Source organism: Petaurus breviceps, unplaced genomic scaffold (genome assembly GCF_028583685.1).
Source record: "Petaurus breviceps papuanus isolate PSGF00001 unplaced genomic scaffold, PetGlider_PUasm1.0 138, whole genome shotgun sequence".
NCBI classification, from domain to species: domain Eukaryota; kingdom Metazoa; phylum Chordata; class Mammalia; order Diprotodontia; family Petauridae; genus Petaurus; species Petaurus breviceps.
In genome coordinates, this window is record NW_027185694.1 from 23,029,096 (window position 1) to 23,054,308 (window position 25,213).

Consider the following 25,213-nt stretch of genomic DNA (forward strand, 5'->3'; position numbering starts at 1 on the left):
AGGAGGACCTTCTGTGGTAAATGGGAGAATAGGCGGCAGAGCAAAGATGATGGAGTAAAAGCAGGGACTTGCTTTAGTTCTCCCCCAAATCCCTCCAAGTACCTATAAAAATGACTCTAAACAAATTCTAGAGCTACAGAACCCACAAAATGACAGAGTGGAACAAATCTCCAGCCCAAGGCAGCCTGGAAGGTCAACAGGAAAGGTCTGTCACACTGGTCTGGGAGTGGAAGGCAGTCCTCTGTGGGCCATGCCTTGCACAAGCGGGGCTGGGGCAGGCCTCAGAGCACTGGATCACTGGCAACTGTGGCAGTTTCTAGACTTCTCTTTTTCTATTTTTTTTTGGAGGGGGGAAGGCTGGGCAATTGGGGTTAAGTGACTTGCCCAAGGTCACACGGCTAGTACATGGTAAGTGTCTGAGGCCAGATTTGAACTCAGGTCCTCCTGACTCCAAGGCTGTTGCACCACCTAGCCGCCCCAGTTTCTAGACTTCTCAACCTGAAAATGCCAATGACAACATAGAAGGTCAGTGGGAAAACTGTCAGACTTAGGTGAAAGAGGAGTACAGTCTGACCCTAGGCTGAGGGTAGTGGAGGTGGTGGCAGCAGCAGCTGCTTCCGGAGCTTTGGGCCCACAGACAGTGGGGAAATTGAGTGACTGCACAGAGGGGGATTGCAGGGATCTCTTTGCTGATGCTGATGCAGGATTCTCTTGTTTTACTCTGCTTGGATCTGGCTCACAGTCTTGGGTGGCAGTCCTGGGGTAAGGAGGAGCTCTGGTGTGGCAGAACTTGTGGCTGCAGTGGAGAAGGAGTCTTCCTCATAGTTCCAAGGCAGAAAAGAGTGCTTGAGGTCACTCACAGAACAGAGTGCAGGCCAGGAGAGGAGTTAACACCTCTTATTTGAACAAACTTTGGAAAAACTGAAAATTTACTAGAAGTATCTCTGAAAAGAGCTGCACAAAACCCCTGAAGCTTACCCCCACTGGAAGCAGTCCTACCTTGACAAAGAGTTAGAAGTCAAGTATTTGGCTGGGAAAATGAGCAAACAGCATAAAAAAACTCAGACTATAGAATCTTACTTTGGTAACAAAGAAGATCAAAACATATAACCAGAAGAAGACAACAAAGTCAAAGCTCCTATATCAAAAGCCTCCAAGAAAAATAGGAATTGATCGCAGGCCATGGAAGAGCTCAAGAGGGATTTTGGAAATCAAGTAAAAGAAGTAGAGAAAAAATTGGTAAGAGTAACAAGAGGGGTAAATAGGAGGATTGGACAGGAGTTGTATGTGGACAGGCACAACTAGCAGTTAGATCACAGGTCTTTTTGAATATTTGAGAGGGCAGTGTTACTCATTGCATTTTCCCATACAGCCTCCATGAAAATGCCTAATCCTTACTATTGTTGAGTTTCCCTGTGGCTACTAAGAGTTAGCCATTTTCATCGTAGGGCCATGTTTATAGCATTAGGTGTCCTTTGGACCTTTTAGGTACCATGGAACCTGATAACCCTTGTTTTGTACATTGGTTTTTGTTTGCTTTTTGTTTTTATTTTTGGAGGGGGAAGGTAGGGCAATTGGGGTTAAGTGACTTGCCCAAGGCCACACGGCTAGTAAGTGTTAAGTGTCTGAGGCTGGATTTGAGCTCAGGTCCTCCTGACTCCAGGGCCAGTGCTCTATTCACTGCTCCACTTTGCCCTCTTCTTCACTCTTTAACTGGGTTCCAACTCTGGCTTTGGATCAAGACCTCGAATGAGGCCGGATTTGAACTCAGGTCCTCCTGACTCCAGGGCTCACTGTGTACATTGTTTTAAATAATTTATATTCTTCCTTAGTCTCTGTCCTTAATTATGCTTGTGTATAAAGGAGACCCAATACTGGACTGAGCATCAAAAATACAATTTTAGTTCTATCTCTACCACAGATTTGATGAGATGGTGCCTCTCATTTTACCTTTAAGTTCTGTCTCAGTTTCCCCTTTTGCTAGATGAGGACAATAATATCTATTTCCTCTTACATCTTAGAGATGCTATGAGAATTTGTAAAATAATGGTTGGCACTTTGAACTCTTGGAAATAAACAATTCCTGGTATGATTATTACTTGTCTCATATCCTCACCTCTGAAGTAAAGGAGTTTTGTTGGGACTTAGTCTGATTTTGTAGTTTTTCAACATGACACAAAAGGATTAATTCAGTAATGGGGTTCTACTCCCTCTGATGGGCATTATATCATTGCTTCTGGTTTTCTTCACCGTTATGTTTCTGGAACCAGCTTCCCCTTTCATTCATTTAGTTAAAATTATTTTGATTTTCTTATTAAAATGATGGAATTCTATAATTGGAAGGGACATTAGAGGTCATTTAACACTAGCCATTTTTGACCCATCCTGTCTACAAAATTCCTGACAAATGGTCACCTGGCTATTGTCTGAGAACTTTCAGTGTTGGGAAGCTCACTCTTCATGAATCAGCCCATTCCATGTTGATAATATCCTATTGGCTAGGAAATTTCTTCTTTATGAAACCTAAACCTATGCCTCAACACCTAATAACTTCTACCCACATGAGACCAAGTAAAACCTACATGATTTCTCCTTCCCTTTCCTTAATTGTCCACATGGCAGTCTCTTGTAGGCATCTACAAATCACACCAGATTTTCACACCAGTTATCCCTCATCCAAGGTTCATAAAGTAATGTGCACATGGCATGTCAAAAGAAAGTCAGCTGACTTTTCAGTAATCCTCAGATTAAATGAGATCATTCTCAATAGAAGACAGTGAGCCTGTAGTGACAGACTCAAATTTTTCTCAAAGAAGTGTCAGTATATACATGTAAAATTGATTGTGACTTATAGATCTTAGCCTTGGCTTCATGATCCTTTTGGACATTCCCAAACTTCTCTTCTCATTAACTTATTGGCGTTCTTCAGATGAGCTCCTGCTCTGAATGATTCTCGTTGTCCTCAGTATCCTAATATAGCACTTCTCTCACAGGGTTGTTACAAGAATCAAGTGAGATGATGTAGGTAAAGCACACTGCAAACCTTATATCATATGAACTATTATTATTCTTAGTGAGGCACTACCTCCCTGTTCTCTCCTGTCTTTTCATTTTTTAGCAAAGGCAGATCAAGTGTCTGAGTTCATATGTTTTATTCTGTTTCTTCTAAAAACTAGCAAAGGCTTTGGAGATCTAGAAACCCACACTGGGGCAAAAAAGTCTACAAAGCAATATGGCTGAGATAGTTGGGCATGGCCTATACCCAGAATTGTAGTGCTATGTCAGGTTTGGGGATTAACTTCTCTAATTGCAAAGCTCCCTGGACACCCTTGACTGGAAACCTTTTGACTTCAAAATTGCACAGATATATAAATATTTAATTTTAAAAAGAAAATCTCTTCCTGTTGCCAGGCTCTTATGCTTTAAATATTACATAAGTTCTATTTATAAAGTATGTTCTTTTCTCAGCTGCAAGGGCAAGATTTGTTGGCACAAAGCAGCATTGCTTTCATGACAGTTACTGATAAGGTAATGTTGGAAGAGTTGAGAAACAAGTACTAGACTAGAAAGATGGATTTTTAGAGGTTGGGAAAATGAACAGCATGAACACACCTGGTGTTCCAGAATTTCCTAAGCTTCCTGTGCATCTCTTTGAAATGTGAAGTCACATTTTGTACTTTCTTGTTAAATTTAGCATTAGTGACAAAGCTAAAAATTCAGTTACTGTTTTCAAGGATTGTCTTTTTTCACAGGCTCTGCTTTTGGAAATTGGTTCTCTGGTACTAATTTTCTCTCATATTAATTAATACCAATGCACTGATAACTGATTTCTCCATGGGCATGACTGTCTATTCCAGGGGTCATCCATCATTAGATGATGCCGTAGCAGGGTTCCAGTACTGGTCCTCAGCATTCCAGCTGGGTGAGGGAGAGAGGGATAAGAAAGATATAGAACTATTCCTGGGGCAGGGAGGGAGTATTACTCTTCGGATTTCTCTAGGGAGTGGTGGCTGTCTTGCTCTGCCAACTCTGTTCAAGTTTTTGATACTAAAAGGAGTAAGTGAGCTTACTTTCAGATCATTTATTAGGGACTCCAAAAAACCTTTGAGTCCTTCATAAAACCTTCAGGAATTTGAGGGCATATCCACATGTGTATGTATACATACACACACACCCCACTTAGACGTTGCTCCTCAATGAAAAACTGTGAATACAAAAGGGTTGGGCTATAGTAATACAAAAATACTGGTCATGTGTTGTTTAAAAGCCACAGACCTGGCACATACTATTGAAAGGATACGATTCAGAGTATCATAGGATGGTTGGTCTCTTATTTAGGTTGGTGGTTCCTCAGATGGTACTTAACAAAGATTTATGCATAGCAATCCCCTACATTCCATTCTACATGTCACTTGTCATACTCTACTCTGAAGTCACAGTAAACTTTGGGTCAGTTGGAATTCAAGGACAAAGAGTAGACCAGTGATGACTGGCTAAATGTCTTCACTGGACTGTTGTACATAGTCATCCTAGAGCTCCTGGCAATGCCAACTTAGTCTTTCTAAATATTCTTTACCCATTTGTTGACACAGCTCATCCCATTCTTGTGGAGTATCCTTATTTGGGAAATATCATTCAGTCAGCTTTGTAGACCAGCCAGGACTGGGGAGGCAGGGATGGGGGTGAAAATGCCTGGACAGGAAAAAACTAAGATTCGGAGAAGTCAAATGACTTGCCCCAGTCATGTAAACAGGCTCTTCTGACTCCAAACCCCCTTTGTGTTTACTGTGTCACATTATCAAGTCTAAGGCAGTACTGCAGTCAGAGGAATAAGCTATCATCAGTCTTAGAACTCTTCTGCCTGTCTGCCTGCTCCTCTCCAGCCTCCTCTGCTGGGTTCATCCAGGTCCCAGACCATGAGTCCAAGAACCCAAGGCTCTCTGAAGATGACTGCCAGATCTATATGTGCAGAAGGACTAGCCCGTCTGCTGAGCACCAGTCGCACATCACATCTACTGAACATCCTATGAGCATCTCAGATACAAAACTCATTAGACTTTCCCAGAAAAGCTATTCCTCTTGAACTTTCCTGTTACTGTCAAGGGTGTTGCCATCCTTCCTGTTCCCAAGCTCACTATCATCCTCAGCTCCTCCCTCCTTCACATCGCATATCCAGTTAGTTGCCAAATCTGGTCATTTCTTTCTCCACTGTTTATCATTCTCCACTCATACAATACCAGTTCAGACCCTGGTCTGATCACCTCTTGCCTGGCCTATTCAAGTAGCTTCTCTGGCTCAGGCTTCTCCTGACTCCAATCCATCCTTCACACAGCCACTAAAGTGATATTTTCTAAAGTGCCCATCTGATCATGTTAACCAAATTCCTACCCCTCAATGAATAAATTCTAGTGCCCCTGTATTATTTCTAGGAGAACATATATATTCCTCTGTTTAGCATTTAAAGCTCTTCGTGATCTGGTGCTCTCTCTCTCTCTCTTCCTTATATATTACTCTCCATGTACTCTGTGGTTCAGCCATACTGTGGTTCTGCCTACTTGCTGTCCCTCACACAGAACACTTCATTTCCTATCTCTATGTCTTTTCACTGGTCTCTTCACTGGCCTCTTAGAATGCTCTCCACCTCTACATCTCAAGAGTCCTTGGTTTTCTTCAAGACTAAGTTGAAGTACCTTCTGCGGGAGGCCATTCCTGGCACAGGCCTCTCTCTCCTCCCAGCTGCCAGTGCCTTCCCATCCAAGGTCATCATTTGTCTGCTTGGGAGGTGGTTTGTATTCACTTATATATGTATGTGCTTTCTCCTTCCACAGTGTTTACTTCTTGAGGCCAAGGACTGTTTGATTTTTGTCCTTGTATCTCTAATACCTAAATGCTTAATTAGATAAATAAATGCTTTTTGAGTCAATGCTTATTTATGAATACATAATTTAATTAATAGTAACTCTCATTTATGGGGCTCTTTCAGCTTTACAAAATCCTTTTCTTTTACAACAAAATATTTACAGAGAAAATATGAAGTAATTTGGTAGGGGAGAACTAACACCTGAGGGAATCGGGAAAACCCTTCTGTTCAGGATGACAACTGAGCTGTGCTTTTTTCCCCTTCTAAATAGTATTTTATTTTTTTCCTATTACATGTAAAGGCAATTTTTAACATTAATTTTCATAATACTTTGAGTTCCAAATTTTTCTTCCTCCCTTTCTGTCTTCCTTAAGAAAGTAAGCAATTTGATATAGGTTATATATATGCAATTATGTAAAACATATTTCCATATTAGTCATGTTGTAAAAGGAACAGAACACAAGGGAAAATTATGAAAAAATAAAGTGAAAATAGTATGCTTCCATCTGCATTCAGACTCTATCAGTTCTTTCTGTGGATATGGATAGCATTTTTCATCATGAATCTTTTGGAATTGTTTTGGATCATTGTATTGCTGAGAAGAACTAAGTCAGTTGATCATTATTCGATGTCACTGTTATTTTGTACAATATTCTCTTGGTTCTGCTCATTTCACTCAACATCAGTTCATATAAGTCTTTCCATGTTTTTCTGAAATCCCCCTGCTAAGCTGTGGTTTTGAGGAAGTTCAGATTCTTCAGGGCAGAGGCAAGGAGCGAGAACATTCTAGGCATGGCGATGGCTTGTATAAAGGCACAGGGTGAAGAGATAGAAGGTTGTATACAACAAGAAGGGCAGTTTGGCTAGAACATTGAGGGCATGAGGAGAAGTGTGTAATTAGTCTGGAAAACCAGACTGTGAAGGGCATTATGCCAGATAGATTAGTTTGCCTTTATCCTAGAGACTATAGGGAACAAGTGAAGCTTCATGAGCAGTAGAGTGACAGGATTACACCTGTGCTTTAGGATCACAGTTTTATAGATGAAGATACTGAATCTGAGATATGAAATAACTTACTAATCAATGGGAGAGTTGGGATTCAAACCCAAGTCTTCTAAATCCAAATCCACTGCTATTTCCATTATATCAGGATAACGCTCTGAGATTACACCAGTTGCTTGCCCTCATCCTACTGGTGTTTGAATTGAATTGACCTGAATTAAATTGTTGTGTAGAATGACTACAGCATTGTAAATGAAAACAATACTAAAAGGCAGCTGAACTCAGAGTCATTGCAATGACCACTCTTGGTTCCTGAGAACAGATGATGAGCCAGACTTCCTCATTCAGTAGAGACATGAGGGACTCTAGGGGCAGAATGTTAATGTTGCACACCCAGATACTTTAACAGTCAGTTTTGCAGAACTTTTTCTTTGTTACAACAGAATGTTCGATAATTGGGGGGGGGACAGCAGCAGACAAGTGAGGGGCTGGAGAGGCATATACTGAGAAATAAATGCTGTGACAAACAGAAGTCATCGATAAAACATTTTTAAAGAGATCAAATTGTGCATCTACACCTTTTAAATGAAATGAAAGATGGTCAATGAGATAGAATACAGAGAATAGGCCTGCCTGGCCCATTTCATATTTGTGTTGGGTCCTTTTTTCCCTGACCTTTGACCTACTTCTGGCTTGCCAAAGGCCTTTGGGTAAGTTCTTTAACTTCTGTGTCCTGTTTTCTGTGGAAGAATAACATATCCTCCTATTTAAGCTTGTGTTGCTGTCAGTGAACTCCTCAGAGCTAAGACCTGCTAAACTTTAGATTCAGTATCATTCTCTCCTGTGGGTTTTTTGCTTTATGTTGACAGCATGTGGCCCGGGAACTCCAGGACCTGCTGCAATGGCTGATGGGAGTTCCTGCTGGTCTAAAAATGAACCGGGCTTTGGACCAGGTGTTGGGTCGCTTCTTTCTCTACCACATTCACCTTTGGATTAGTAAGTACAGCTTTTCCTTGTTTTCTGTGCTCTGCTGTCAAATAATGCCCCAGTGAGAAATGAGAAGGCCCTAGTAGCATGGTGGGAAACAGCGGTATGAATGAATGAAAGTAATTTATTAAGTGTTTGCTCTGTGCCTAGAAATGTGCTCAGTATTGGGGAGACACAAAAAAAAAAATGTGAAACGTTCCATGCTCGTAAGTAGCTCAGACTATAATTGTGAGAGACAACACATGTAAAAGTCAGTGACAGAGCAAAAGAAAAGACCTGGGAATCCAATCTAGGAATTCAGGGAAGTTACACTGATTTTAGGAAGACAGGATGATATTCACCCAGATCCTCTTCTGATAGGCTGTACAGGTCCACCCATTCTTAATCCTGCTAGTTAATTACATTGTAATTATAAGATTAGCTTGTAAAGAAATGTCCCTTCCCTTATTGTTGGTGAAAATTATATGTGGGTATTATACCATATTGCTTTATAACCAATATTACTTTATGTGGAACTTGGTGTTTCAAGCCTGGTGGGGAGGAGGTACTCTGTGACTTAATATGAATAGATTTTTGTTGATATTGCATTTAATGGCAGGTGGAAATTGGTGGGAGAGTGCAGAAGCACTGTCAGCTTTGAACACAGGACTTGGGTTGGAGGAGTAGCTGAAATAACTGTCAAGTTTTCTCAAGGCAATATGGTGACTGATCCCATAGGAAGGCTAGACTGAAATGTAAGCTAGATAGGAGAGGGAATTAATTAGTCAAGAAAGTTTGTTGATCACCAGTTTGGACAGACTTGGATGATCACAGGAAAAGAGCCCTGAACTCTCTTTGTTAGAGAGGCTAGCAAAAACCCTGGTGGTAAAATTTATCTTGTCTCTGGGTGAAAGGATGAAACAGTGAGGCTAAGTAAAGCCCAGGCTATTGACAGCAACAAAGAAAGAAAAGAGGCCTCCACCCCAAGCCCTTTTGGGTTGATCAGATATGAGGCCAAAATGATTACGGGTATGGAGTAAGAAGTAAGAAAACCCTAAGAAGGATCAGGTCTGACCAGTCTCTGTTCTTTTCTGAGGCTGCATTTCCTCATAGTTCCAAGGAAACGAAGTATCACTGAATTAAAAATAGCTGAACTTTCATTTTCCAAATTTCTTGAGGAGTTTCTATGACTCACTTTGTTTTATGGCTTTTGCTAAATTTTCTACTATACCCATTCCAGAAATGTTATCTTATAAAAAGAAATTTCTATTGCGTACATACTCTTTAGGAATCCTTTCAGACCGTGCCCTCTTCCTCCCATTCTTGTCACTGATTCTCATAAGAAAGCTAATCTTTTTATCCTCAGGACTTCAGTAGTTGTGTTCTGACTCAAGCTGCTACTGAGTTGAATGTTTTGGCTTAAGTGCCTCCATGTTTGCTGCTAGGAAAGCAATAAATGAAAGTCGTGGGAGTTGGTTGGTTCACAGATGTGGTCTCCACAGAAACCATGGGGAGGGGAGAGTCAGGTCTTAATCCACAATACCTAGAGGGGCACAAGTGACTGAAAAATTGTTTGAAGCCATTTGTTAGAGACAGAAGCCTAGTTCCCCTGGTGTGTGACTTGTGGGCTTTGGCTATTCCAACTTTTAAAGCTGCTCTAAGAAACAGACCAACTGAAGTTGTTCAGAAGGGCCTTCTGATAAAGAAAATTATTCTTTTCTTCTAGGTTATATTCATTTGTTGTCCCCATTCATTGAAATGATCCTGTGGTATGTAGGTCTTTCAGCCTGCCTGGGTCTTACAGTGGTGTTGTCCATACTTTCAGACATTATTGCGCTCCTCACTTTCCACATCTATTGCTTTTACGTCTATGGAGCCAGGTGGGTACAATTGGCATAATTATTCCCCTAGGAGCTAAGCATAGACTTCTGACCATACTCACAGGCTCACAGCAGAGGAAGTTAAACTCATTTCAAATCCCCTCATTAGTTAAAACTCTCCATAGACAAGTGTAGACAAGGAAGACCAAAATCTCAAGCAGCTGCTACAGGGTGTGCCCTGGTAGCCGTACTCCACAGCACTGTACAGCACTCTCAGAATCAGCTTGGTGTGGTAGAAGCAGCGCTAGGCATAGAATAACTTTGGAGGAGACGATAGAAGCCAGCCAGGCTAATGACAGCTGAGAAACTGAGACCCAGAGAGGTGAGATACCTACTAGTCGGACATCAGAGCTGAGATCCCACTCTGGTCTTCCTCCTCCAAACTCACTGGCCTTGGGCAAGTTACTTAAACCCTCTGTGCCACTGCTTACTCAAGTTTAAAATGGGGATAGCATACTTCCCTAGTCTGTCCCATGGGGAGAGAGAGCACTTTGTAAAATGTAAAGGAAAATGGAACTCAGTATCATGACTGTTATTATAATTAAAGTTTCTGAGAACTATAGTAGTTAATGGGTGGAAGGGGTAATTTATTCCTCTGAAAATAACCTTCAAGAGTCAACATATCATAACAGACAGAGGCTGCATGACCTTAAGCAAATCACTTAACCTCTCAGTGCCCTAGATACTTCTCCAAGGTGCTAAATTGCACAGTAGCTGCCAGTCCAGATTGGCAGAGATTCCTTGAAAGAGAACTCCCTAAGTTAATAAAATCACATTTCTAAACCAAAAAAAAAAGAAAAATATAATCTAGCCTTTTGATTAACTAATGAAATATATCCACTAGCCTGATCATCCTGCTTAGGTCACTTCTGGTAAATATTTTTGTTGTGGAATCCCCAGTTTTTCTCCACTCATAGGACTCATGAGTCCTAAATGATTGTTACTTGAATTGTTCCTTTTTTCTGTAGACTGTATTGTCTGAAGATCTATGGCTTGTCTTCTCTCTGGCGCCTCTTCCGAGGAAAGAAATGGAATGTCCTGAGGCAACGGGTGGATTCCTGTTCCTATGATTTGGATCAGGTATAAGAAGAAAATATGCAATTCTTATTCTCCAGTCTTTGGAAATGAATACAATGTAGGGTGCTCTCATCTGCAGTTTCTAGCATTCAGTGTGCCACCTAAATTAAATTCCATCTTCTGCTCAGACTGCAGTATAGGCCATTCCTTTGAATTACCCATTGTTCAATAATAGGTGTCAGTCTAGGCCATCTTGCCAAGCAAGTCAGTGCATTAATGTTGCCCAAACAGAAATCTCTATCCCTGCTACTGTCTCAGATCAGCTGCCACTCTTCTCCATCTGTCTCTGGTTAGGTTATATGAGCACCATGATAAGATATTCTTAAGTGTTGGCACATACAATACTCATCTTCCTGGAGCCACTGCCAGGCATGTAACATAAAATCTTTACCAATGCTTGCTCTGAGCATTCATTCAGTAGCAATTTATTAAACACCTATTATGTTCAAAGAATTTCTAGAGGCATTTTCTCTGTTTTGTTCTAGAACATTTGGTATTTGGTATGGGAATGAGAAATAGTCAAAGAAAGAGTACTAAATATAAGAGTCTGAGAGAATAAAGTGCTGCCCAATATTTTGTCATATTTCTTAAAATAGAAGAGTCTGAGCTCATGAAAAGGGTCTTGTTTTCCCTGTTCTTCATGATATTTATCATTATTTATGCTTTGGATAAAGACTTAAGTAGTAAAATATGAGCAAACTTGCACCCCATGGTCATGAAACAGAAGATGATGGCTTGGGACAACCAGGTGGTGTACTGAATAGAGCACCAGCCCCAGAGTCAGGAAGACCTGAGTTCAAATTTGGCCTCAGACACTTAACACTAGCTATGTGACCTTGGGCAAGTCACAACCCCAACTGCCCTGTCTTCCCCCCTCCAAAAAGACCAAAAAAAAAAAAAAAAGAAGAAGATGATGGCTCTCTCAGCATTATCCAAGCAAACCATTTTCTGGGGAGCCTTCTGAGAAGAAGAACCAGAGCCTTCTATCCGGCTGCCTGCAGTTTTCTGCACTCCTGTATAGTTTTCTTACAACAGTATTTGCCACTTAGCATCATAGTCCTCTTTGAATATCTCACCTGCCTGATTTGTCCTAGTTCCTGCCTTTAACCTAGTAATTTCAAAGAGGTCAGCCTGGTGTTTAGGTTTTTCCCTTACCTTCTAACATCATTAGGCCATTCTGCTTATTTCCTGGGGTATAGTTTCAGAGTAGTTAAGTCCAAGAGCCAGTATCCAGTTTTCTAGAGTAGTAGAAACCTAAAATAAGTACAGTCATGAAGGTATTGAGTCATAGCTGGACTCCACTCTTTCCCGCATTAATAATTAACAAATGGCCATGGGTGGAAAACACAGTCCTAGAAAAAGATTTATTTATCATGATTTAAAATGTGCCTACAAGGGAGAACTGGTTTATACAGGAAGGCTGCTTGTCCAAGGTAGAACAAAATAACATTGGACAGGGATGAATGGGGTCTAGGGGTTAACCAAGGTGTTTCAGTGGCATCTCCTAGAGCCATAGAACATTGTTGATCATCTAGTCCAACTTTTCATTTTGCAGACAAAAAAATCACATAGCTAGTTAGTGGCAAAGCTTAGCCTGACACTTTGAATCCAGTGGACTTTCCAGTACATTTTGCTTTGGGAATAATCGGTTTTCATCTGCTGTAAATGACTAAATGGATGGGAGTCCAGAATAGAAAGCTCCTGGTAATGCTCCCTCCCCTTTTTCCTGTGGAATAGTTCTCTGTTTAGGCATGATATTCAGGTACTACTGAGAAAGTCACTGCATGATGTTGAGCAGGTCAATCTCATTTTCCCTTTTCTGCTTCTTTGTCTCTTCATCATGGCCACTAGCGTTGAAGTAATTCTCAAGATTGGGGACAACTTATTTTTTAAAGCTGTTACTTAATTATGAGGAGTACATATTGTTGACCTTCACTTCTCTCCAGTTCTCCTAGAATTCTTTTCCTAGATTACTCTTGATTTCTTTTTGCCCCTCAGGGCACCTTTCCTTCAAACCCCTTTCCTGCCACCCTATTCTTGTTTGTTGGACTTTGTGACAGTCCAGCATTTGGAATGTGTTTTTGTTTTATCTTGTTAATATCTGAGTGCCTGACACATAGTAGGTACTTTAACCCTTATTTTAGCATTCCTCTTCCCTTCCCTTGATGATAAATATTTCCTTTACTTTGCCAAAAGAAAATTGGCCCCTCTAGCTCTATAACAACCTTTGCCATTCTCTTGGCTGTAAGTGATCAAACATCATAGTGTCAGTAACTAAATTGTGATACAGTTAAAATACCACACACTGAACTGAGTCAGGCAGCATTATAAGAAGGAAGCTTTCAGAGACAGTGAATTGTTTATTGAATTTTCTCAGGAAAACCAAACCCTTAAAATTAGCAGAAGTTCTTTTTAGTTATAGGATGAGTTCAGAGCAAAGAGGAGGGACCAGAAGTTTCTCCAGTTTTAGTAAAAGGACACTTTTAACTGTAGGTCATTCTGCCTCCTGCTAATGTTCAATATGTGAATATATGTTTTGTCCTACAGCTGTTTATTGGGACTCTGCTTTTTACCATCCTATTGTTCCTTCTGCCCACCACAGCCCTCTACTATTTGGTCTTTACTTTGGTAAGTGGATAACTCCAGTGTCTGATGCTATTCATCACATGAGTGAAATCTGAAAATCATCTATAATCTGTTCGGGAAGGGGGGGTGGAGTTTGCCCCATTTCAATTTAATATGCTGTACTTCATGCCGGACCCACAGGTGAAAGAGACATAAGTACACACTGCCAAGTTCTGTCTTCTCTAGGGAGTACTTAAAACAGTCTCTCAACTAAAATCTGGTCCATTGTCTTTCCCCTGGATTCTATTTCATTTTCTCCAATGGAATTGCTAAGATAGCCACTTGTCTGCTTTGAACCTTGTCCATCTGGCAGATGGTCAGCATTCACTATGCCTTATTTGATGCTCAAAACCTTAAGATTGGGCTCGAGACAGAAATCAGGCATTCTTATGGTTCATGCCTCCCTCATTAGCTGATAGGGGCTCTTTAAAGAATCTCCTTTTCTTCCCTTTCTTTTCTTTTCGCATATGAAGAGAAGAAAAGATACGGAGTATGTACTGGGCCATCTCCAGTGACTAGAAAAGCCCCGGAAACAGTGAAACCAATGGTAGAAGGAAATGTCTAGCAGATGTTAAGGCAGGACACAGTCAGCAATCAAATGACCTTCTGTGATACCTTCTATCTTTCATGACAGGAATTTTCTACCATTGATTTAGTGCATTCCTTCTGGGGCCTCAGTGGTCCCTGAGGGGCCTGAAATAGTACTTACCTCTGAATACCTCAGTTAGTCCTTAGGAGTTAGCTCCTGGGCTTATGAAGTCATATTTCTCTTTGAAAGATTGGCCAGCAGGTGATCACTATTTCTTTTCTGGCAAAGTTTCATATTAAGTGGTAGTAGTTATTCTGAAATGACTTATTGGCAAGGATCATGATTAAGTCCTGTGCCAGACAAAACTTTATTCAAGAAACTATGTTATATAATTTCTCCTTGCCAACTTTGACCTATCTGGTTGCCTTCCTTTTTCAGGGAAAGTTATGGAAAGCTTGCTAAGAAGCCTCTAATTTCGTCTAGAAAATCTGACTCTATTTTTGACTTCTTGACACCTGAGTTTCAGAATTAAAATAGACAATGTGCTCTGAGTCTGAATCCAATGAGAATAATATATGTAAAGTGTTTTGCAAACCTTAGAGTGCCATATAAATGCTACCTATTTTTAGCAGTCTTCACAGGCTCCAATAAAGTACTTCTCCAACTTTCTAGATCAGAAAGGTACAGTCCCTGCTGGGGTCTTAGCTGCATAGGCAAAGCAGAGAGCCTTTTTTCATGATGGCAGCAGGGGTGTCCAGAGTTGGGTTGGATTGGGCAGGCTGGAAGGGAAGTGAGTTGTATAGGCTGACCTGCTTGTCTTTCCTGTAGGCCCTTTCACAATGCTTCTTTTCTTATTCTAGCTTCGTCTATTGGTGGTGATTGTGCAAGGGCTGATCCATTTGCTAGTGGACCTTATAGACTCCCTTCCCCTCTATTCCATTGGTCTTCGGCTGTGTAGGTCCTACAGACTTGCAGGTAGGTGTTATGTCTGGGTACTGATTTTGCTGTGCTAGCTAGATAATTCTGTAAGTATTATAAGTGTTTACTACATTTAGTACCATATCTAATGCTACCATTATTACACTCATTCCAAAGTGATTCCTTAATTGGCTGGATACTATCAGACTCTGTGCTCCAAAGTGAGCCTGGACTTGGACAATAAATTAACTATTTAATTTTAATTAATTATTTAACAAAGAAACATACTGGTTGGACAAGATAGCTTCTGAGGTTCTTTCCCAATCTGAGAGTCTGCAAAATCCAGTTAGGCAAATCTGGCAAAAAATTAAAGTAAAGCTATGATAGGCATTATAAAGAAGTCTCAAGGGGAAAAAAATCATTTTTAAAATCCTATTTAGATTTAAACCTATTTAGGTTTAGGTTGGGCAGACTTGTTAATATAAGGAACAGATTTTAATCTCATCCCATTTTAATGAACCTACTGGTTCATGAAAACCACTCCTTCTGCTCCTTCAGAACAGAAATGTTCTTTGTGTTTTTATAATATCTCTCACTGACTACCCATTTGCTTTGATCTAGAGTTTCTAGTACAAGTTTAATTAAAATATAAGTGAAAGTTGCTTCCTGTACCATGACCAGCACAGTTCCTAGACCAGGAAGATGAGAGGGCAGGTCAGCTGAGTGACTTCCCAGGTCTGAGCCAAACCCTTTTCAGTTCATCCATTAGCACAGTCATTCTTGTCTTGGCATTAATGCTCTTCAAAATCTTTTTTGGCAATTACTTTCCAGATCAACATGATTTAGTTTAAAACTAACTAAAGTAGCGGTCTGGTGTGTGGACAGATCACAAGTTCTGACCAGATTGGACTTCATAATGCCCTCTCACACCTCTCTTCACATACAGAATTGAGTGTCCTCATTCAGCTTGACACCAGGCAAAACAAGCACCTGCAGATCCAACAGTTTCATGCAAAACAGAAGAGATAATAACATATGCCAGAATGCTAGCATTTTTAACTTTGGGGCAGTGTTAAGAAGAAAAGGAAAGAACTTAATGCTAGGGTTCCTTCAGCTCTTAAGTGTGTGATTCTGCAGCATCCCTTTAGTGTAGGGGTTAGGACAAAGGCCTTCAGTGTAACCGACCCACCAGGATCTGATCAAATGAGATAAGCCTTAATCTAGACCTGAATCCCCAGGACTTTCATGTGAGGGATCTGAACTGGTTCAAGACCCCCATGCCAACCTGGCTATGTTACACCTAAGTGACTATACCCCAGGCATGATGGGGATTCTTTCTGGCCCAGTATTCACTGGCCCAGCAATCTCAGAAATGCTTATGATACCGCTGATGGTAGAAAGTAAAGAGGAATTAAAAAGCCTCTTGATAGGGTGAAAGAAGAGTAAAAGCTGACTTGAAGCTTAACATCAAAAAAATTAAAATCTTAGCAACTGGTCCCATCGCTTCCTGGCAAATAGAGGGAAAAGACATGGAAGCAATGTCAGATTTTATATTCTTGGGCTCAAAGCCATGAAATTAAATAAGCTTGCTCATTGGAAGGAAAGCTATGGCAAATCTGAGCAGCATAGTGAAGTAGAGACATCACCTCCCCAACAAAGGTCTAGACATTCAAAGCTGTGGTTTTTCCCATAACTGTGGATGGCTGTGAGAGTTAGACTACAAGGAAAGTTGAATGCCACAGAATTGGTGCTTTTGAATTGTGATGTTGGAGAAGACTTTTGAGAGTCCCTTGGACAACAAAGAGATCAAATTAGTCAATACTTAAAGAAATGAATTCGGGCTATTCACTGGAAGGTCAAATACTGAAGCTGAAATACTTTGGCCACATAATGAGAAGACAGGATTCATTGGGAAAGATTGAACGCAAAAGGAAAAGGGGATGGCAGAGTATGAGATGGATAGATAGTGTCAAGGAATAAATGAACATGAACTTGGACAGACTTTGAGGGATAGTGAAGTACAGAAGGTCCTGGTGTGCTCTGGGCCACGGGGTCATGAAGAGTTGAACAGGACTGAATGACTGAACAGCAGCTCTATCTACCAGGTCATGCTGCCTTTAGGGAAGATGTAACACATTTATTAATATATTATAACTACATGTTAACTATGTAATAATTATAATTCAGCAGAAACTATAAAAGCATAAAAAAAAATCTAATGTAATATAAGGACCAAGAAAAAACATGGGGGATGATCAGGAAAATCCTCAAAGAATCATTTGCTTTGGAACTGGGGCTTAAAGGATGAGTGAGATTTCAGCAGACTGTGATGAAGAGAACCTTCAAAAAATAAAGGCATAGAGGTCGTAATTTTTGAGTAGTCCAGTTGGGCTGGGACACAGGACAGACACATAGGAAAAGTGTGGAAGGTAAGTATAACCGAATTGGAGTGAGGACTTGTTTCATTAACTTGAATTGAATTGATTTGGTAGTCAATAGGGTCAAAAACCTTATCACCACACTGGCAGCCCAGCCCAGCTGTGAAAAGTAACTACCTTTCCCCTCCCTGTTGGAAATCTCACCTTTCTTTATTGTAATAAAATTCTGTGAGGTTCTTATGATAATCAGTCCTTCCCTACTCCCCACTCTCAAAAAGCAAAAAGAAAAGAAAAGAAAAAAAAATTCAGAAAAGGGAGACAGAGAAGAGGATGAAAGTTGTATGTAGTTACCAGATAGACTTCTAGGTCCTAATAAGAGAGACATTTTCTTTCTCTATCTGTGAAATTTCTTCCTCCACCCACTCATACTCTTTGTTTATGAGCAGAATGGGATGACTAATATTTTTAGTCTTTTCATCCATACAGTCAGGTGGTTTCAGTTTGTGTTGACTCACCCCCTAGTGTTTGTCCCTTGGGTACAGTAAGACTAGGCCAAAGTGAGCCAAGAACAGTATTGTTTCTCCTTTATTCAAACACATCTTTTCTTTGGTTTTCAGCTGGTGTAAAGTTCAGAGTCCTGGAGCAGGAAGCAGGCAGACCCCTTCGACTGTTGATGCAGGTAACACCAGGGAAAATCATGCGTTCTTTTGGCTGTGACTAAGGCTAACATAAGGATCCCACCTACATTAGCTACATTTCCAAAAATGAGGGCCCGCTAGAAATGTTACCTTTCCTGATGGTTTTTCTAAGTTTTATGGACAGGGTAGAAGGGAAATAGAAGCCCATTTTGTTCTACCTCAGACTTCTCAGAAATGTCCATTTGTCATCCATGTGCCTATTCTCAACATGCGGAGATAATTTGGGCTCACCTGCAACATTGCTGAAATAGCTTTGGTTTTGCTTCTCTCTCTATGAAGACTCAACTGCTGATAGGTTCATTTCCCCTCTCTAGGAAATAGCACCCATATGACATAGTAACAAACATGTTCTTACCATGTCTTTAGAAGGGGGACTTAGATGGAAATAGAGTAGAGCCTGTGAGGTCTTAGAGCCCTTCAAAATCATCTTTCTTAGTCTAAGGATTTTCTGGTCCACTGGCTAATTAAATCTTTCCCTTTACAAAGTTACCCCAACTTTCTTATTAAAAATGTATTTTAAAACCACACACCAGCTATTCTTTAAGCTTATTCATCAGCAAGCCTATTGAAAATATTCTCAGCCCTAAACCAGGAGTGTGAACATATTGTGCATAACTGAGTTATGAAAGGACCTGTGGGAATGTGATCTTTTAGAGTTTAGAGCCCCACCTGCCATCAGCTTCCACCAGATTAATTTTAGACAGTGACCCACTTAGAGCCGAGAGAAGGAAGTAGGAAAATGTGCTGTACTATAGGAGATCCATCAGTACCAGGTCACAGAAAGCCCACCATTTATTTATTTAGTTGAGGAAGCCAATCCTCATGCTTTTAAAAGTGTACTTCAATATAAAACAGCCTGCAGCAAGACCACATTATTCCACTTTGTCTAAAATGCATTTTCCCTTTGGTTTGTTCTCGGCAATTTTCCTCCAAATGACTTGCCCTGCTAGTTGTAGTATCTTAAATAAAACTGGTTTCTATTTAGAGGAGGAGGAGTATTCTGGATCATAATGAGGAACAAGAATAATGACTACACATGAAGCCTTTTCTAAATATGCCTGCCTTTTTACAGCTCCAGCTTGGTCCTTTTACCTCAGAGCAGTCCCCTTGGGAAATGCTGTGTTCTTATTTAACAATGTTGAGTCACTGCAGTTACTCAAGTGAAGCTTCAGACAAGTTGGAACTGTCATGGGCTTTCACAGGCCCAGCTTTGCCTTGACAGCAACAAACATCAGAGCTTCATACTTCAGTATACAAGCTCCTTCTCTCTGAAGGAGCATACGAAACATGACTAATAAATCTTTCAGTGGGAGTGACTTGTCACTAACAATACTTTCTCATTGGAAGTTAAAAAACATGGACTAAGCAAGATTTTTTATGTTAACATTTTTTTCCTCACTTAAATGAAGGTTTATACTCTGCTGTCCAAAGAAGAAAAGTTTGATAACCTGTAGAAATAGAATTAAATTTAATTTAAAAATAGCCCAATATTAGGAACTGGAAGACCTTGGTACAGGTCTCAACTCTCCTATTTACTAGCTGTGTGACCTTGAGCAAGGCCTAGACTAGATAATCTCGAAGGCCCCTTCTGACTTTATCATTCTATGATCCCATCTAGGAGGAAAAGTTAAGAAATAGCAAGCTAATAATATAAAGATGAAGTTTCCTTTCTTTGAAACCGGCTCATAGCATGACCCATATTAGTCCACAGATAGGTTTCTGAAATACCATTTCCAATAAATAGAAACACTATATAAGTCAGGTTCATCTTGGAATGAACAGGTCCCTTGACACCAAGGAAGTTTAGTTTCTAAGATCCTTTGGGAATTCAGTAAAATGTTTTCTCTAGGGACCTAAACTCCTAAATGGCTTTGTAGCGTAGGCTAATGCTAGGGAAACTGAGGTCCTAAGGGTTTTGTAGACTGCCCAGAAGCTCAGAAGACGTCTCCAGAAGCAAGACTACAACCAAATATCCTGATTCCTAGTTCATTTAGTGTTCTACAAACTAGGATTTAGGTGGGACTTTATATTTGGTTTTCAAAAACTTAAAACTGTGCAATGAAAAGTTATTATAGTTTTTGCATACAATTCTCACTGTAATCATTTAACCTAGTGCTCTCTTACAAGAACTTAGGTTCTTATAGTTTCATAACAAGAAGGCAGAGGTTATATACTTACCTCTGGATACTTACAACAGTTACCACTTTGCTTATTTCTTGTACAACCTGGATCATCGTGCTGAAAACCCCTCATTACTGGGAGGAAGAGGGACATAGGAGTTTTCAAAGGATCCATTCCTTTCCCCTCCCCTCTGAGCACATTAATAAAGAAATAGAACATTTAAGGACTTACCATAGCCTAAGTGATCTCAGATCTTTAGTTCTTTCGATTCTGAGCTTATTTCTAGGTTATCCCAGAAAGTCCCCTAAGGATATTCTGCTTAGAAAAACAGTGAAGGGAAGTTTACAAAGAACTTAGAGGATGGGGGAAGCCTTCATTGTAGACCAAGACCTGCCACCTGAACAGGGACCTTAGCTACTTCCTTTGCATCTGCACTCCAGACATCCCCAAGGAACAGGAATCTTCTAAGAAATGTCATGCATATGTGGCACTGCTCTGAATTCTCAGCATGCCTGTGCCTTTTACTGCAAAACCATTTAAACATGGCACGTAGTCATCAAGAAGAAATCTGGCAATGAGCCCAAAAGAAAATATTTCTGCCTCCAGTAGATCCCCTGAGGTGCCCAGCAGCACGGTTGGGAGTATGTAAGAAAGACCAAGACTAAAGTAGGGAGGTAAATACATACATCCTTATTTTTTTTTTTAAGCTGTGGACCAGAGTTCTAGTCCTTTATTTTTTTTTAAATCTTCACTCCATTTTATTTTATTTTATTGCACTTAATAGCATTTTATTTTTTCCAATTATATGTAAAGATAGTTTAAGATTCTGAGTTTCAAATTTTTTTCCTTCCCTCTCCCCTCCCCAAGACAGCAAGCAATCTGATATAGGTTATATATGTACAATCAATCACACATATTTTTAGTTTAAGTCAAAAGTATACTGTCTCACCTTTGCTCCTGCCTTTTCCTGGTTATGTATTTACAGATCAATCCTTTGTCGTATGGCAGTGTGGTACAAACCTATCGTCTCCCCACCTACAGCTGTTACCCCAAGGACTCCTGGGCCTCACTGTGTAAGAAGCTATTCTTTGGTGAGCTCATCTACCCCTGGAAGCAGAAAGGAGACAAGCAGGACTGAAGGGTGGAAATCAGCCAAATGTGCAAGCCTCAGCCAAAGTAAACGTTTTAACTTGCTGCTTTTGGGCCAAAGGCAGCTTGAAGCCAACAACTACTGGCTCAGTGCTGCCTGAAAGCCTTTGGCCAAGAAACGGAGACTTTAGCAGGGATAGGAGCAAGGTTTAAAGTGGGAAGCACTTTGTGAGTCCTCTGGAGTTTTTCTCTTCCCATTGGAGCACTTAGGTGGTATTGACTGGTTAGGGGGAGGGGTTGGGGGTTTTAATGAAGCGTTGCTCCCTCCTTGATTACACTGATGCCTCCTGAGCAGACCAAGGATCAGCAGTTATTTTTTTTTTAAAAGTCGGTGTCCTGGGTGCCTCAAGCACAAAATGAAGATGTCCCTGTACAGTGGCGCCCATACGGACCCCACAGTGTCTCTCTCCTCTATCCTACCTAGTCCTTTATTATTACATTAGTTTCTAAGGGTAAGTTTTGTTGAACATAAGCAGTTGTTCCTGTCAGTCGTGACTGTGGTGGGAATGTGTGTTCAGTGTGGGCTGCCTTCCCACTCTACTTAACAGAGTATGTCATTGAACATCTCAGAAGCTGGTGACCAGCATTCAGATTATATGCTGACAAACATACAGCTTCCTCTCCCCAGGCATGGTAGGAAAAGCTTATCTTTTATATCAGTTCATGTGTTCTTGCTGGAAAACTGTCCTTTCCCTTCCCTGAAGCACTCAGGAGAACAGTAGGTATAGTGAGGAGATGGTTCTGCCCCCAGATGGACCTCTGCTCCATTGCTAGAAAGAGGTAGGATGCTGTAGGACTATTCAATTTCTCCTTTCACTGTTTTCCTTTTTTCTGAGATTTTCTTCTGATTCAGTTACAAAATGCCACAGTCTTTGATTTGTGCCATACACTTTTAACCTAATGAACATCAGCTCCTTTCAATGTTAATAAGTGACTCAAGCCTCGAGTTTTCACCATAGCTCTCTAATGTTTTCTGTCTCCCAGGTGTGTTTGGAATCTTCCACATTCCTCCTTTCCACATCTATATATACATATATATTTTTACAGAAGTCTGTGTTCTCTTCTTTTCAAAGATTGTAGAAAGAAAACAAAGAAACATTGTACAATATTGATCTTTCCACTTGCCAGAGATTTAAAGGTAATAGGCACCAATTGGAATTTCAAATTCATATTTTCATTATAAGCAAAGCTGCAAATTCTAGTCCTCTCTCTGGATACCACCTCCTTTTCATGTTGCCACAGGACTCTGAAATCCTGACTCTCACTTCTGTTTGAGTAAAATTTCTCTTTGGAGGACAGAACAGAGAGAATGTCCTTTAAGGATATCCTGCTCCCTATAATTATAATCTCTTTGGTTAGCTTATGTGGTCAGACCTAAAAATATCTTGTTTCCTTTGCGTGTGTGTGTGTGTGTGTGTGTGTGTGTGTGTGTGTTTCCTTCTAAAATAACATTTCTAAGGGCTTTCCAGAAGGGTTTCTTCCAAGCTGCCCTAAGATAGTCATTTGTAAACTCAACAATTTTGGGAGATCAAAGCAGCCACCAAGACCAATGAGGCATGACCCATCTGACCCCAGAAAGCCTACTTAAGATCCACTTAATGGGAGGCTCAGGGAAAATAGCCTAAATCTCTTGCTGAACCAATTGAACAGAATTTTCCCCAGTTGCAAACATTTCATGGAGAAATTAATTTTCAGAATGAGCCACCATGGGGGCCTGAATGATGAAAGTACTATTTGAAACTAGGCCTCTATATGGACCACTAAAGACAGGTTCCACAGGGGACAAAGCAACTTCTGTTTGTATTCTGGGTTTGCACACACAAATGATCACTTTACCATCTACCTCCAGTGATATAAACTATAGTACTTCTATTGAAATAACTCTTGGATTCCTAATTAGGATCCTCTAGTTCCTTGTTCCTAACCTTACATTTATATCTCTGGAGAATCTGAAATAGATTTTATAGACATGGGACCACCACAAATCTTGGAGAGGAGGAAATAATTGTCTCCTTAAAAGATATGAACTGGTTAGACTGTAAACTTCTTGAGGACAGGAACCATGTCTTAATTTATCTTGACCATGTCAGTGCTTACTGTACTGTCGCTCTTAATTTAAGCTTGACAGTGTACTAGCATGTAATAAATGTTTATCTCCTTTGATGGATAAAAGTGTTAACAGAATTGGTTTCATCATGTTTATAATGGTAATTAGAAACATAATTTAATAGGACCTGTGGTCATCTTTTAGTACACATTATAAGCATAAGCAAAACTCACCATGAAAATAATTGCAGCTTATGCATCAGTGTCCACTGTAGAGAATGAACACACTGAGAAATTCTACAAAGCACTAAGATCCTCTAAACCAAGCCAGTTACTTGAACTGTTGTTACTGAACAGATAAATGGTAAAATGACATACAGTTTTCAAAAGAACAGGTAACAACTATATGAAAATCTGTAATATTTAGAGAGAGGCAAGTTAAAACACCCCTTAAATTATCAAATGTTTTAAAAGTCCCTCCAAAATTGATTATCTGGGTGGGGGGGCTGATGGCACACTAATAAACTGTTGATGAAACTATGAATTCCAATATTCATACAGGTCCAATCATTCTGAAAAACAACCTGACATATATTATGCACTTTACACTGTTCATACTTAGACTCATGATCTTACCACTTGATCTATGCCCCCAAAAGACCCCGTGCCAATATATTTATAGTAGCTCTTTTCATTGGAGCAAAAAAAATTGGAAACAAGTGTGTGCCCATTTATTGGAGAATGGCTGAACAAACTGTGATGTATAAATGCAATATAATATGATTGCATTGTAAAAGATGAGGGATTCATAGAAAAATGGGAGGACTTATATGAATCAATAGAGAGAAGAAAGCAGAATCAGAAAAAATGCACAATGACTAATAATGTAAATGAAAATTCTAAAAGACATAAAAATTCAGATTAAATATAATGATCAATCTTGGTTCCAGAGAATTGATGACGAAAAACACTTCCCTTCTCTTAATAGAGAGGTAATAAACTATGGGTAAGAAATGTTATATACCCTAACATGTAGTTGTTAGATTGAAATTTTACTTAGCTATTTTTCTTTATTATAAGGAAGAGTTTTATGGGAGCACTTATTGGGAAATTACTAGTATTAAAAAATCATCGATAAAACATTGAGAAATGACAGGTTTGAAAAGCAGTGGAAGGCCAAAGGTCAAAAGCTTAATACTTTTATTAATATTTTATGTTATTAATAATAAAGTTTATTAATAACTTTATGTTAATAAAGTCAGTAAACATTTATTAAGTGCCTACTGTGTGTGGGGCTATGCAAGTCCCTCCCTTATGAAGGCAGTGATCCAGGAGGAATGAATGAAACTGTGACCTGTGCTTTGCAAGGGGTAGTTACCCAAGATGGACAAGTCATAGTGGAGAGTTCCAACAAACCACTCCAAGAAGAACCCCATGGACACTATTAAAGGGCATGACATCAGAAGGTGAGCGCCTCAAGTCGAAGGCCTAGTTTCTGTGGTTCACAGGGTCACAAAGAGGCAGAATGACTGAACAACAATAACAATGTGCCAGGTACTGTACTAAGCACTAGGAATACAAAGAAAGGTGACCTCAAGAAGATCACAATCTAATGTGCAAAGACAATGTATAAAAAGAAGCTGAAAAGTGGGGAGTGGAGGAGGGAGGAGAGAGATAGGGGAAAAGATTACCTGGCATAATGAAATCTTGGAGCGAGAGTGGAAAATGATCTGAGGAAGTGAGAGTTTGAGTTGATTTTTATTTTGCAGAATAATGGACTTCCTAGCAATCATGAAGTCCAGAAAAAGTGGGCAGATGGAAATGATGAGGTGAATTCTCTGGGTGCCCTTTTTAAATGGTGGAGAATCTGAAACTCTCCAATCAGAGGGAGGGAAGGGCCCCGGGGGCAAGTAGTGTTGAAGAGGTGTGATTTTCAGAGTTGATTTCATCTTGCAAAAAGCCAT

At 40.1% G+C, this 25,213-nt stretch overlaps 1 protein-coding gene and 1 long non-coding RNA gene across 5 annotated transcripts in view; one reads left to right on the forward strand and one right to left on the reverse strand.

The window, feature by feature from the left end:
* The window catches only part of LOC138177040 (uncharacterized), a 34,163-nt gene extending 12,989 nt beyond the window's left edge, over positions 1-21,174 (reverse strand). The window contains exons 1-2 of one of the 3 annotated variants that reach the window (XR_011172422.1): positions 21,004-21,174; positions 11,941-12,039 (exon numbers count right to left, since the gene is read on the reverse strand). This is a non-coding gene — a long non-coding RNA (uncharacterized lncRNA). Of the gene's footprint in view, positions 1-11,940; positions 12,040-20,285 lie in introns of all 3 variants that reach the window. The other 2 variants (XR_011172419.1, XR_011172420.1) reach the window with 2 other exon arrangements.
* Positions 1-24,521, forward strand: part of PIGQ (phosphatidylinositol glycan anchor biosynthesis class Q) — a 56,681-nt gene extending 32,160 nt beyond the window's left edge. For both annotated transcript variants that reach the window (XM_069108004.1, XM_069107997.1), the window contains exons 5-11: positions 7,732-7,858; positions 9,555-9,708; positions 10,677-10,788; positions 13,333-13,413; positions 14,800-14,914; positions 17,853-17,914; positions 21,040-24,521. In XM_069108004.1, the coding sequence (XP_068964105.1) occupies positions 7,732-7,858; positions 9,555-9,708; positions 10,677-10,788; positions 13,333-13,413; positions 14,800-14,914; positions 17,853-17,914; positions 21,040-21,192 (804 nt within the window). In that variant the 3' untranslated portion in view covers positions 21,193-24,521. The remainder of the gene's footprint in view (positions 1-7,731; positions 7,859-9,554; positions 9,709-10,676; positions 10,789-13,332; positions 13,414-14,799; positions 14,915-17,852; positions 17,915-21,039) is intronic.
* The last annotated feature ends 692 nt before the right edge of the window (positions 24,522-25,213 follow it).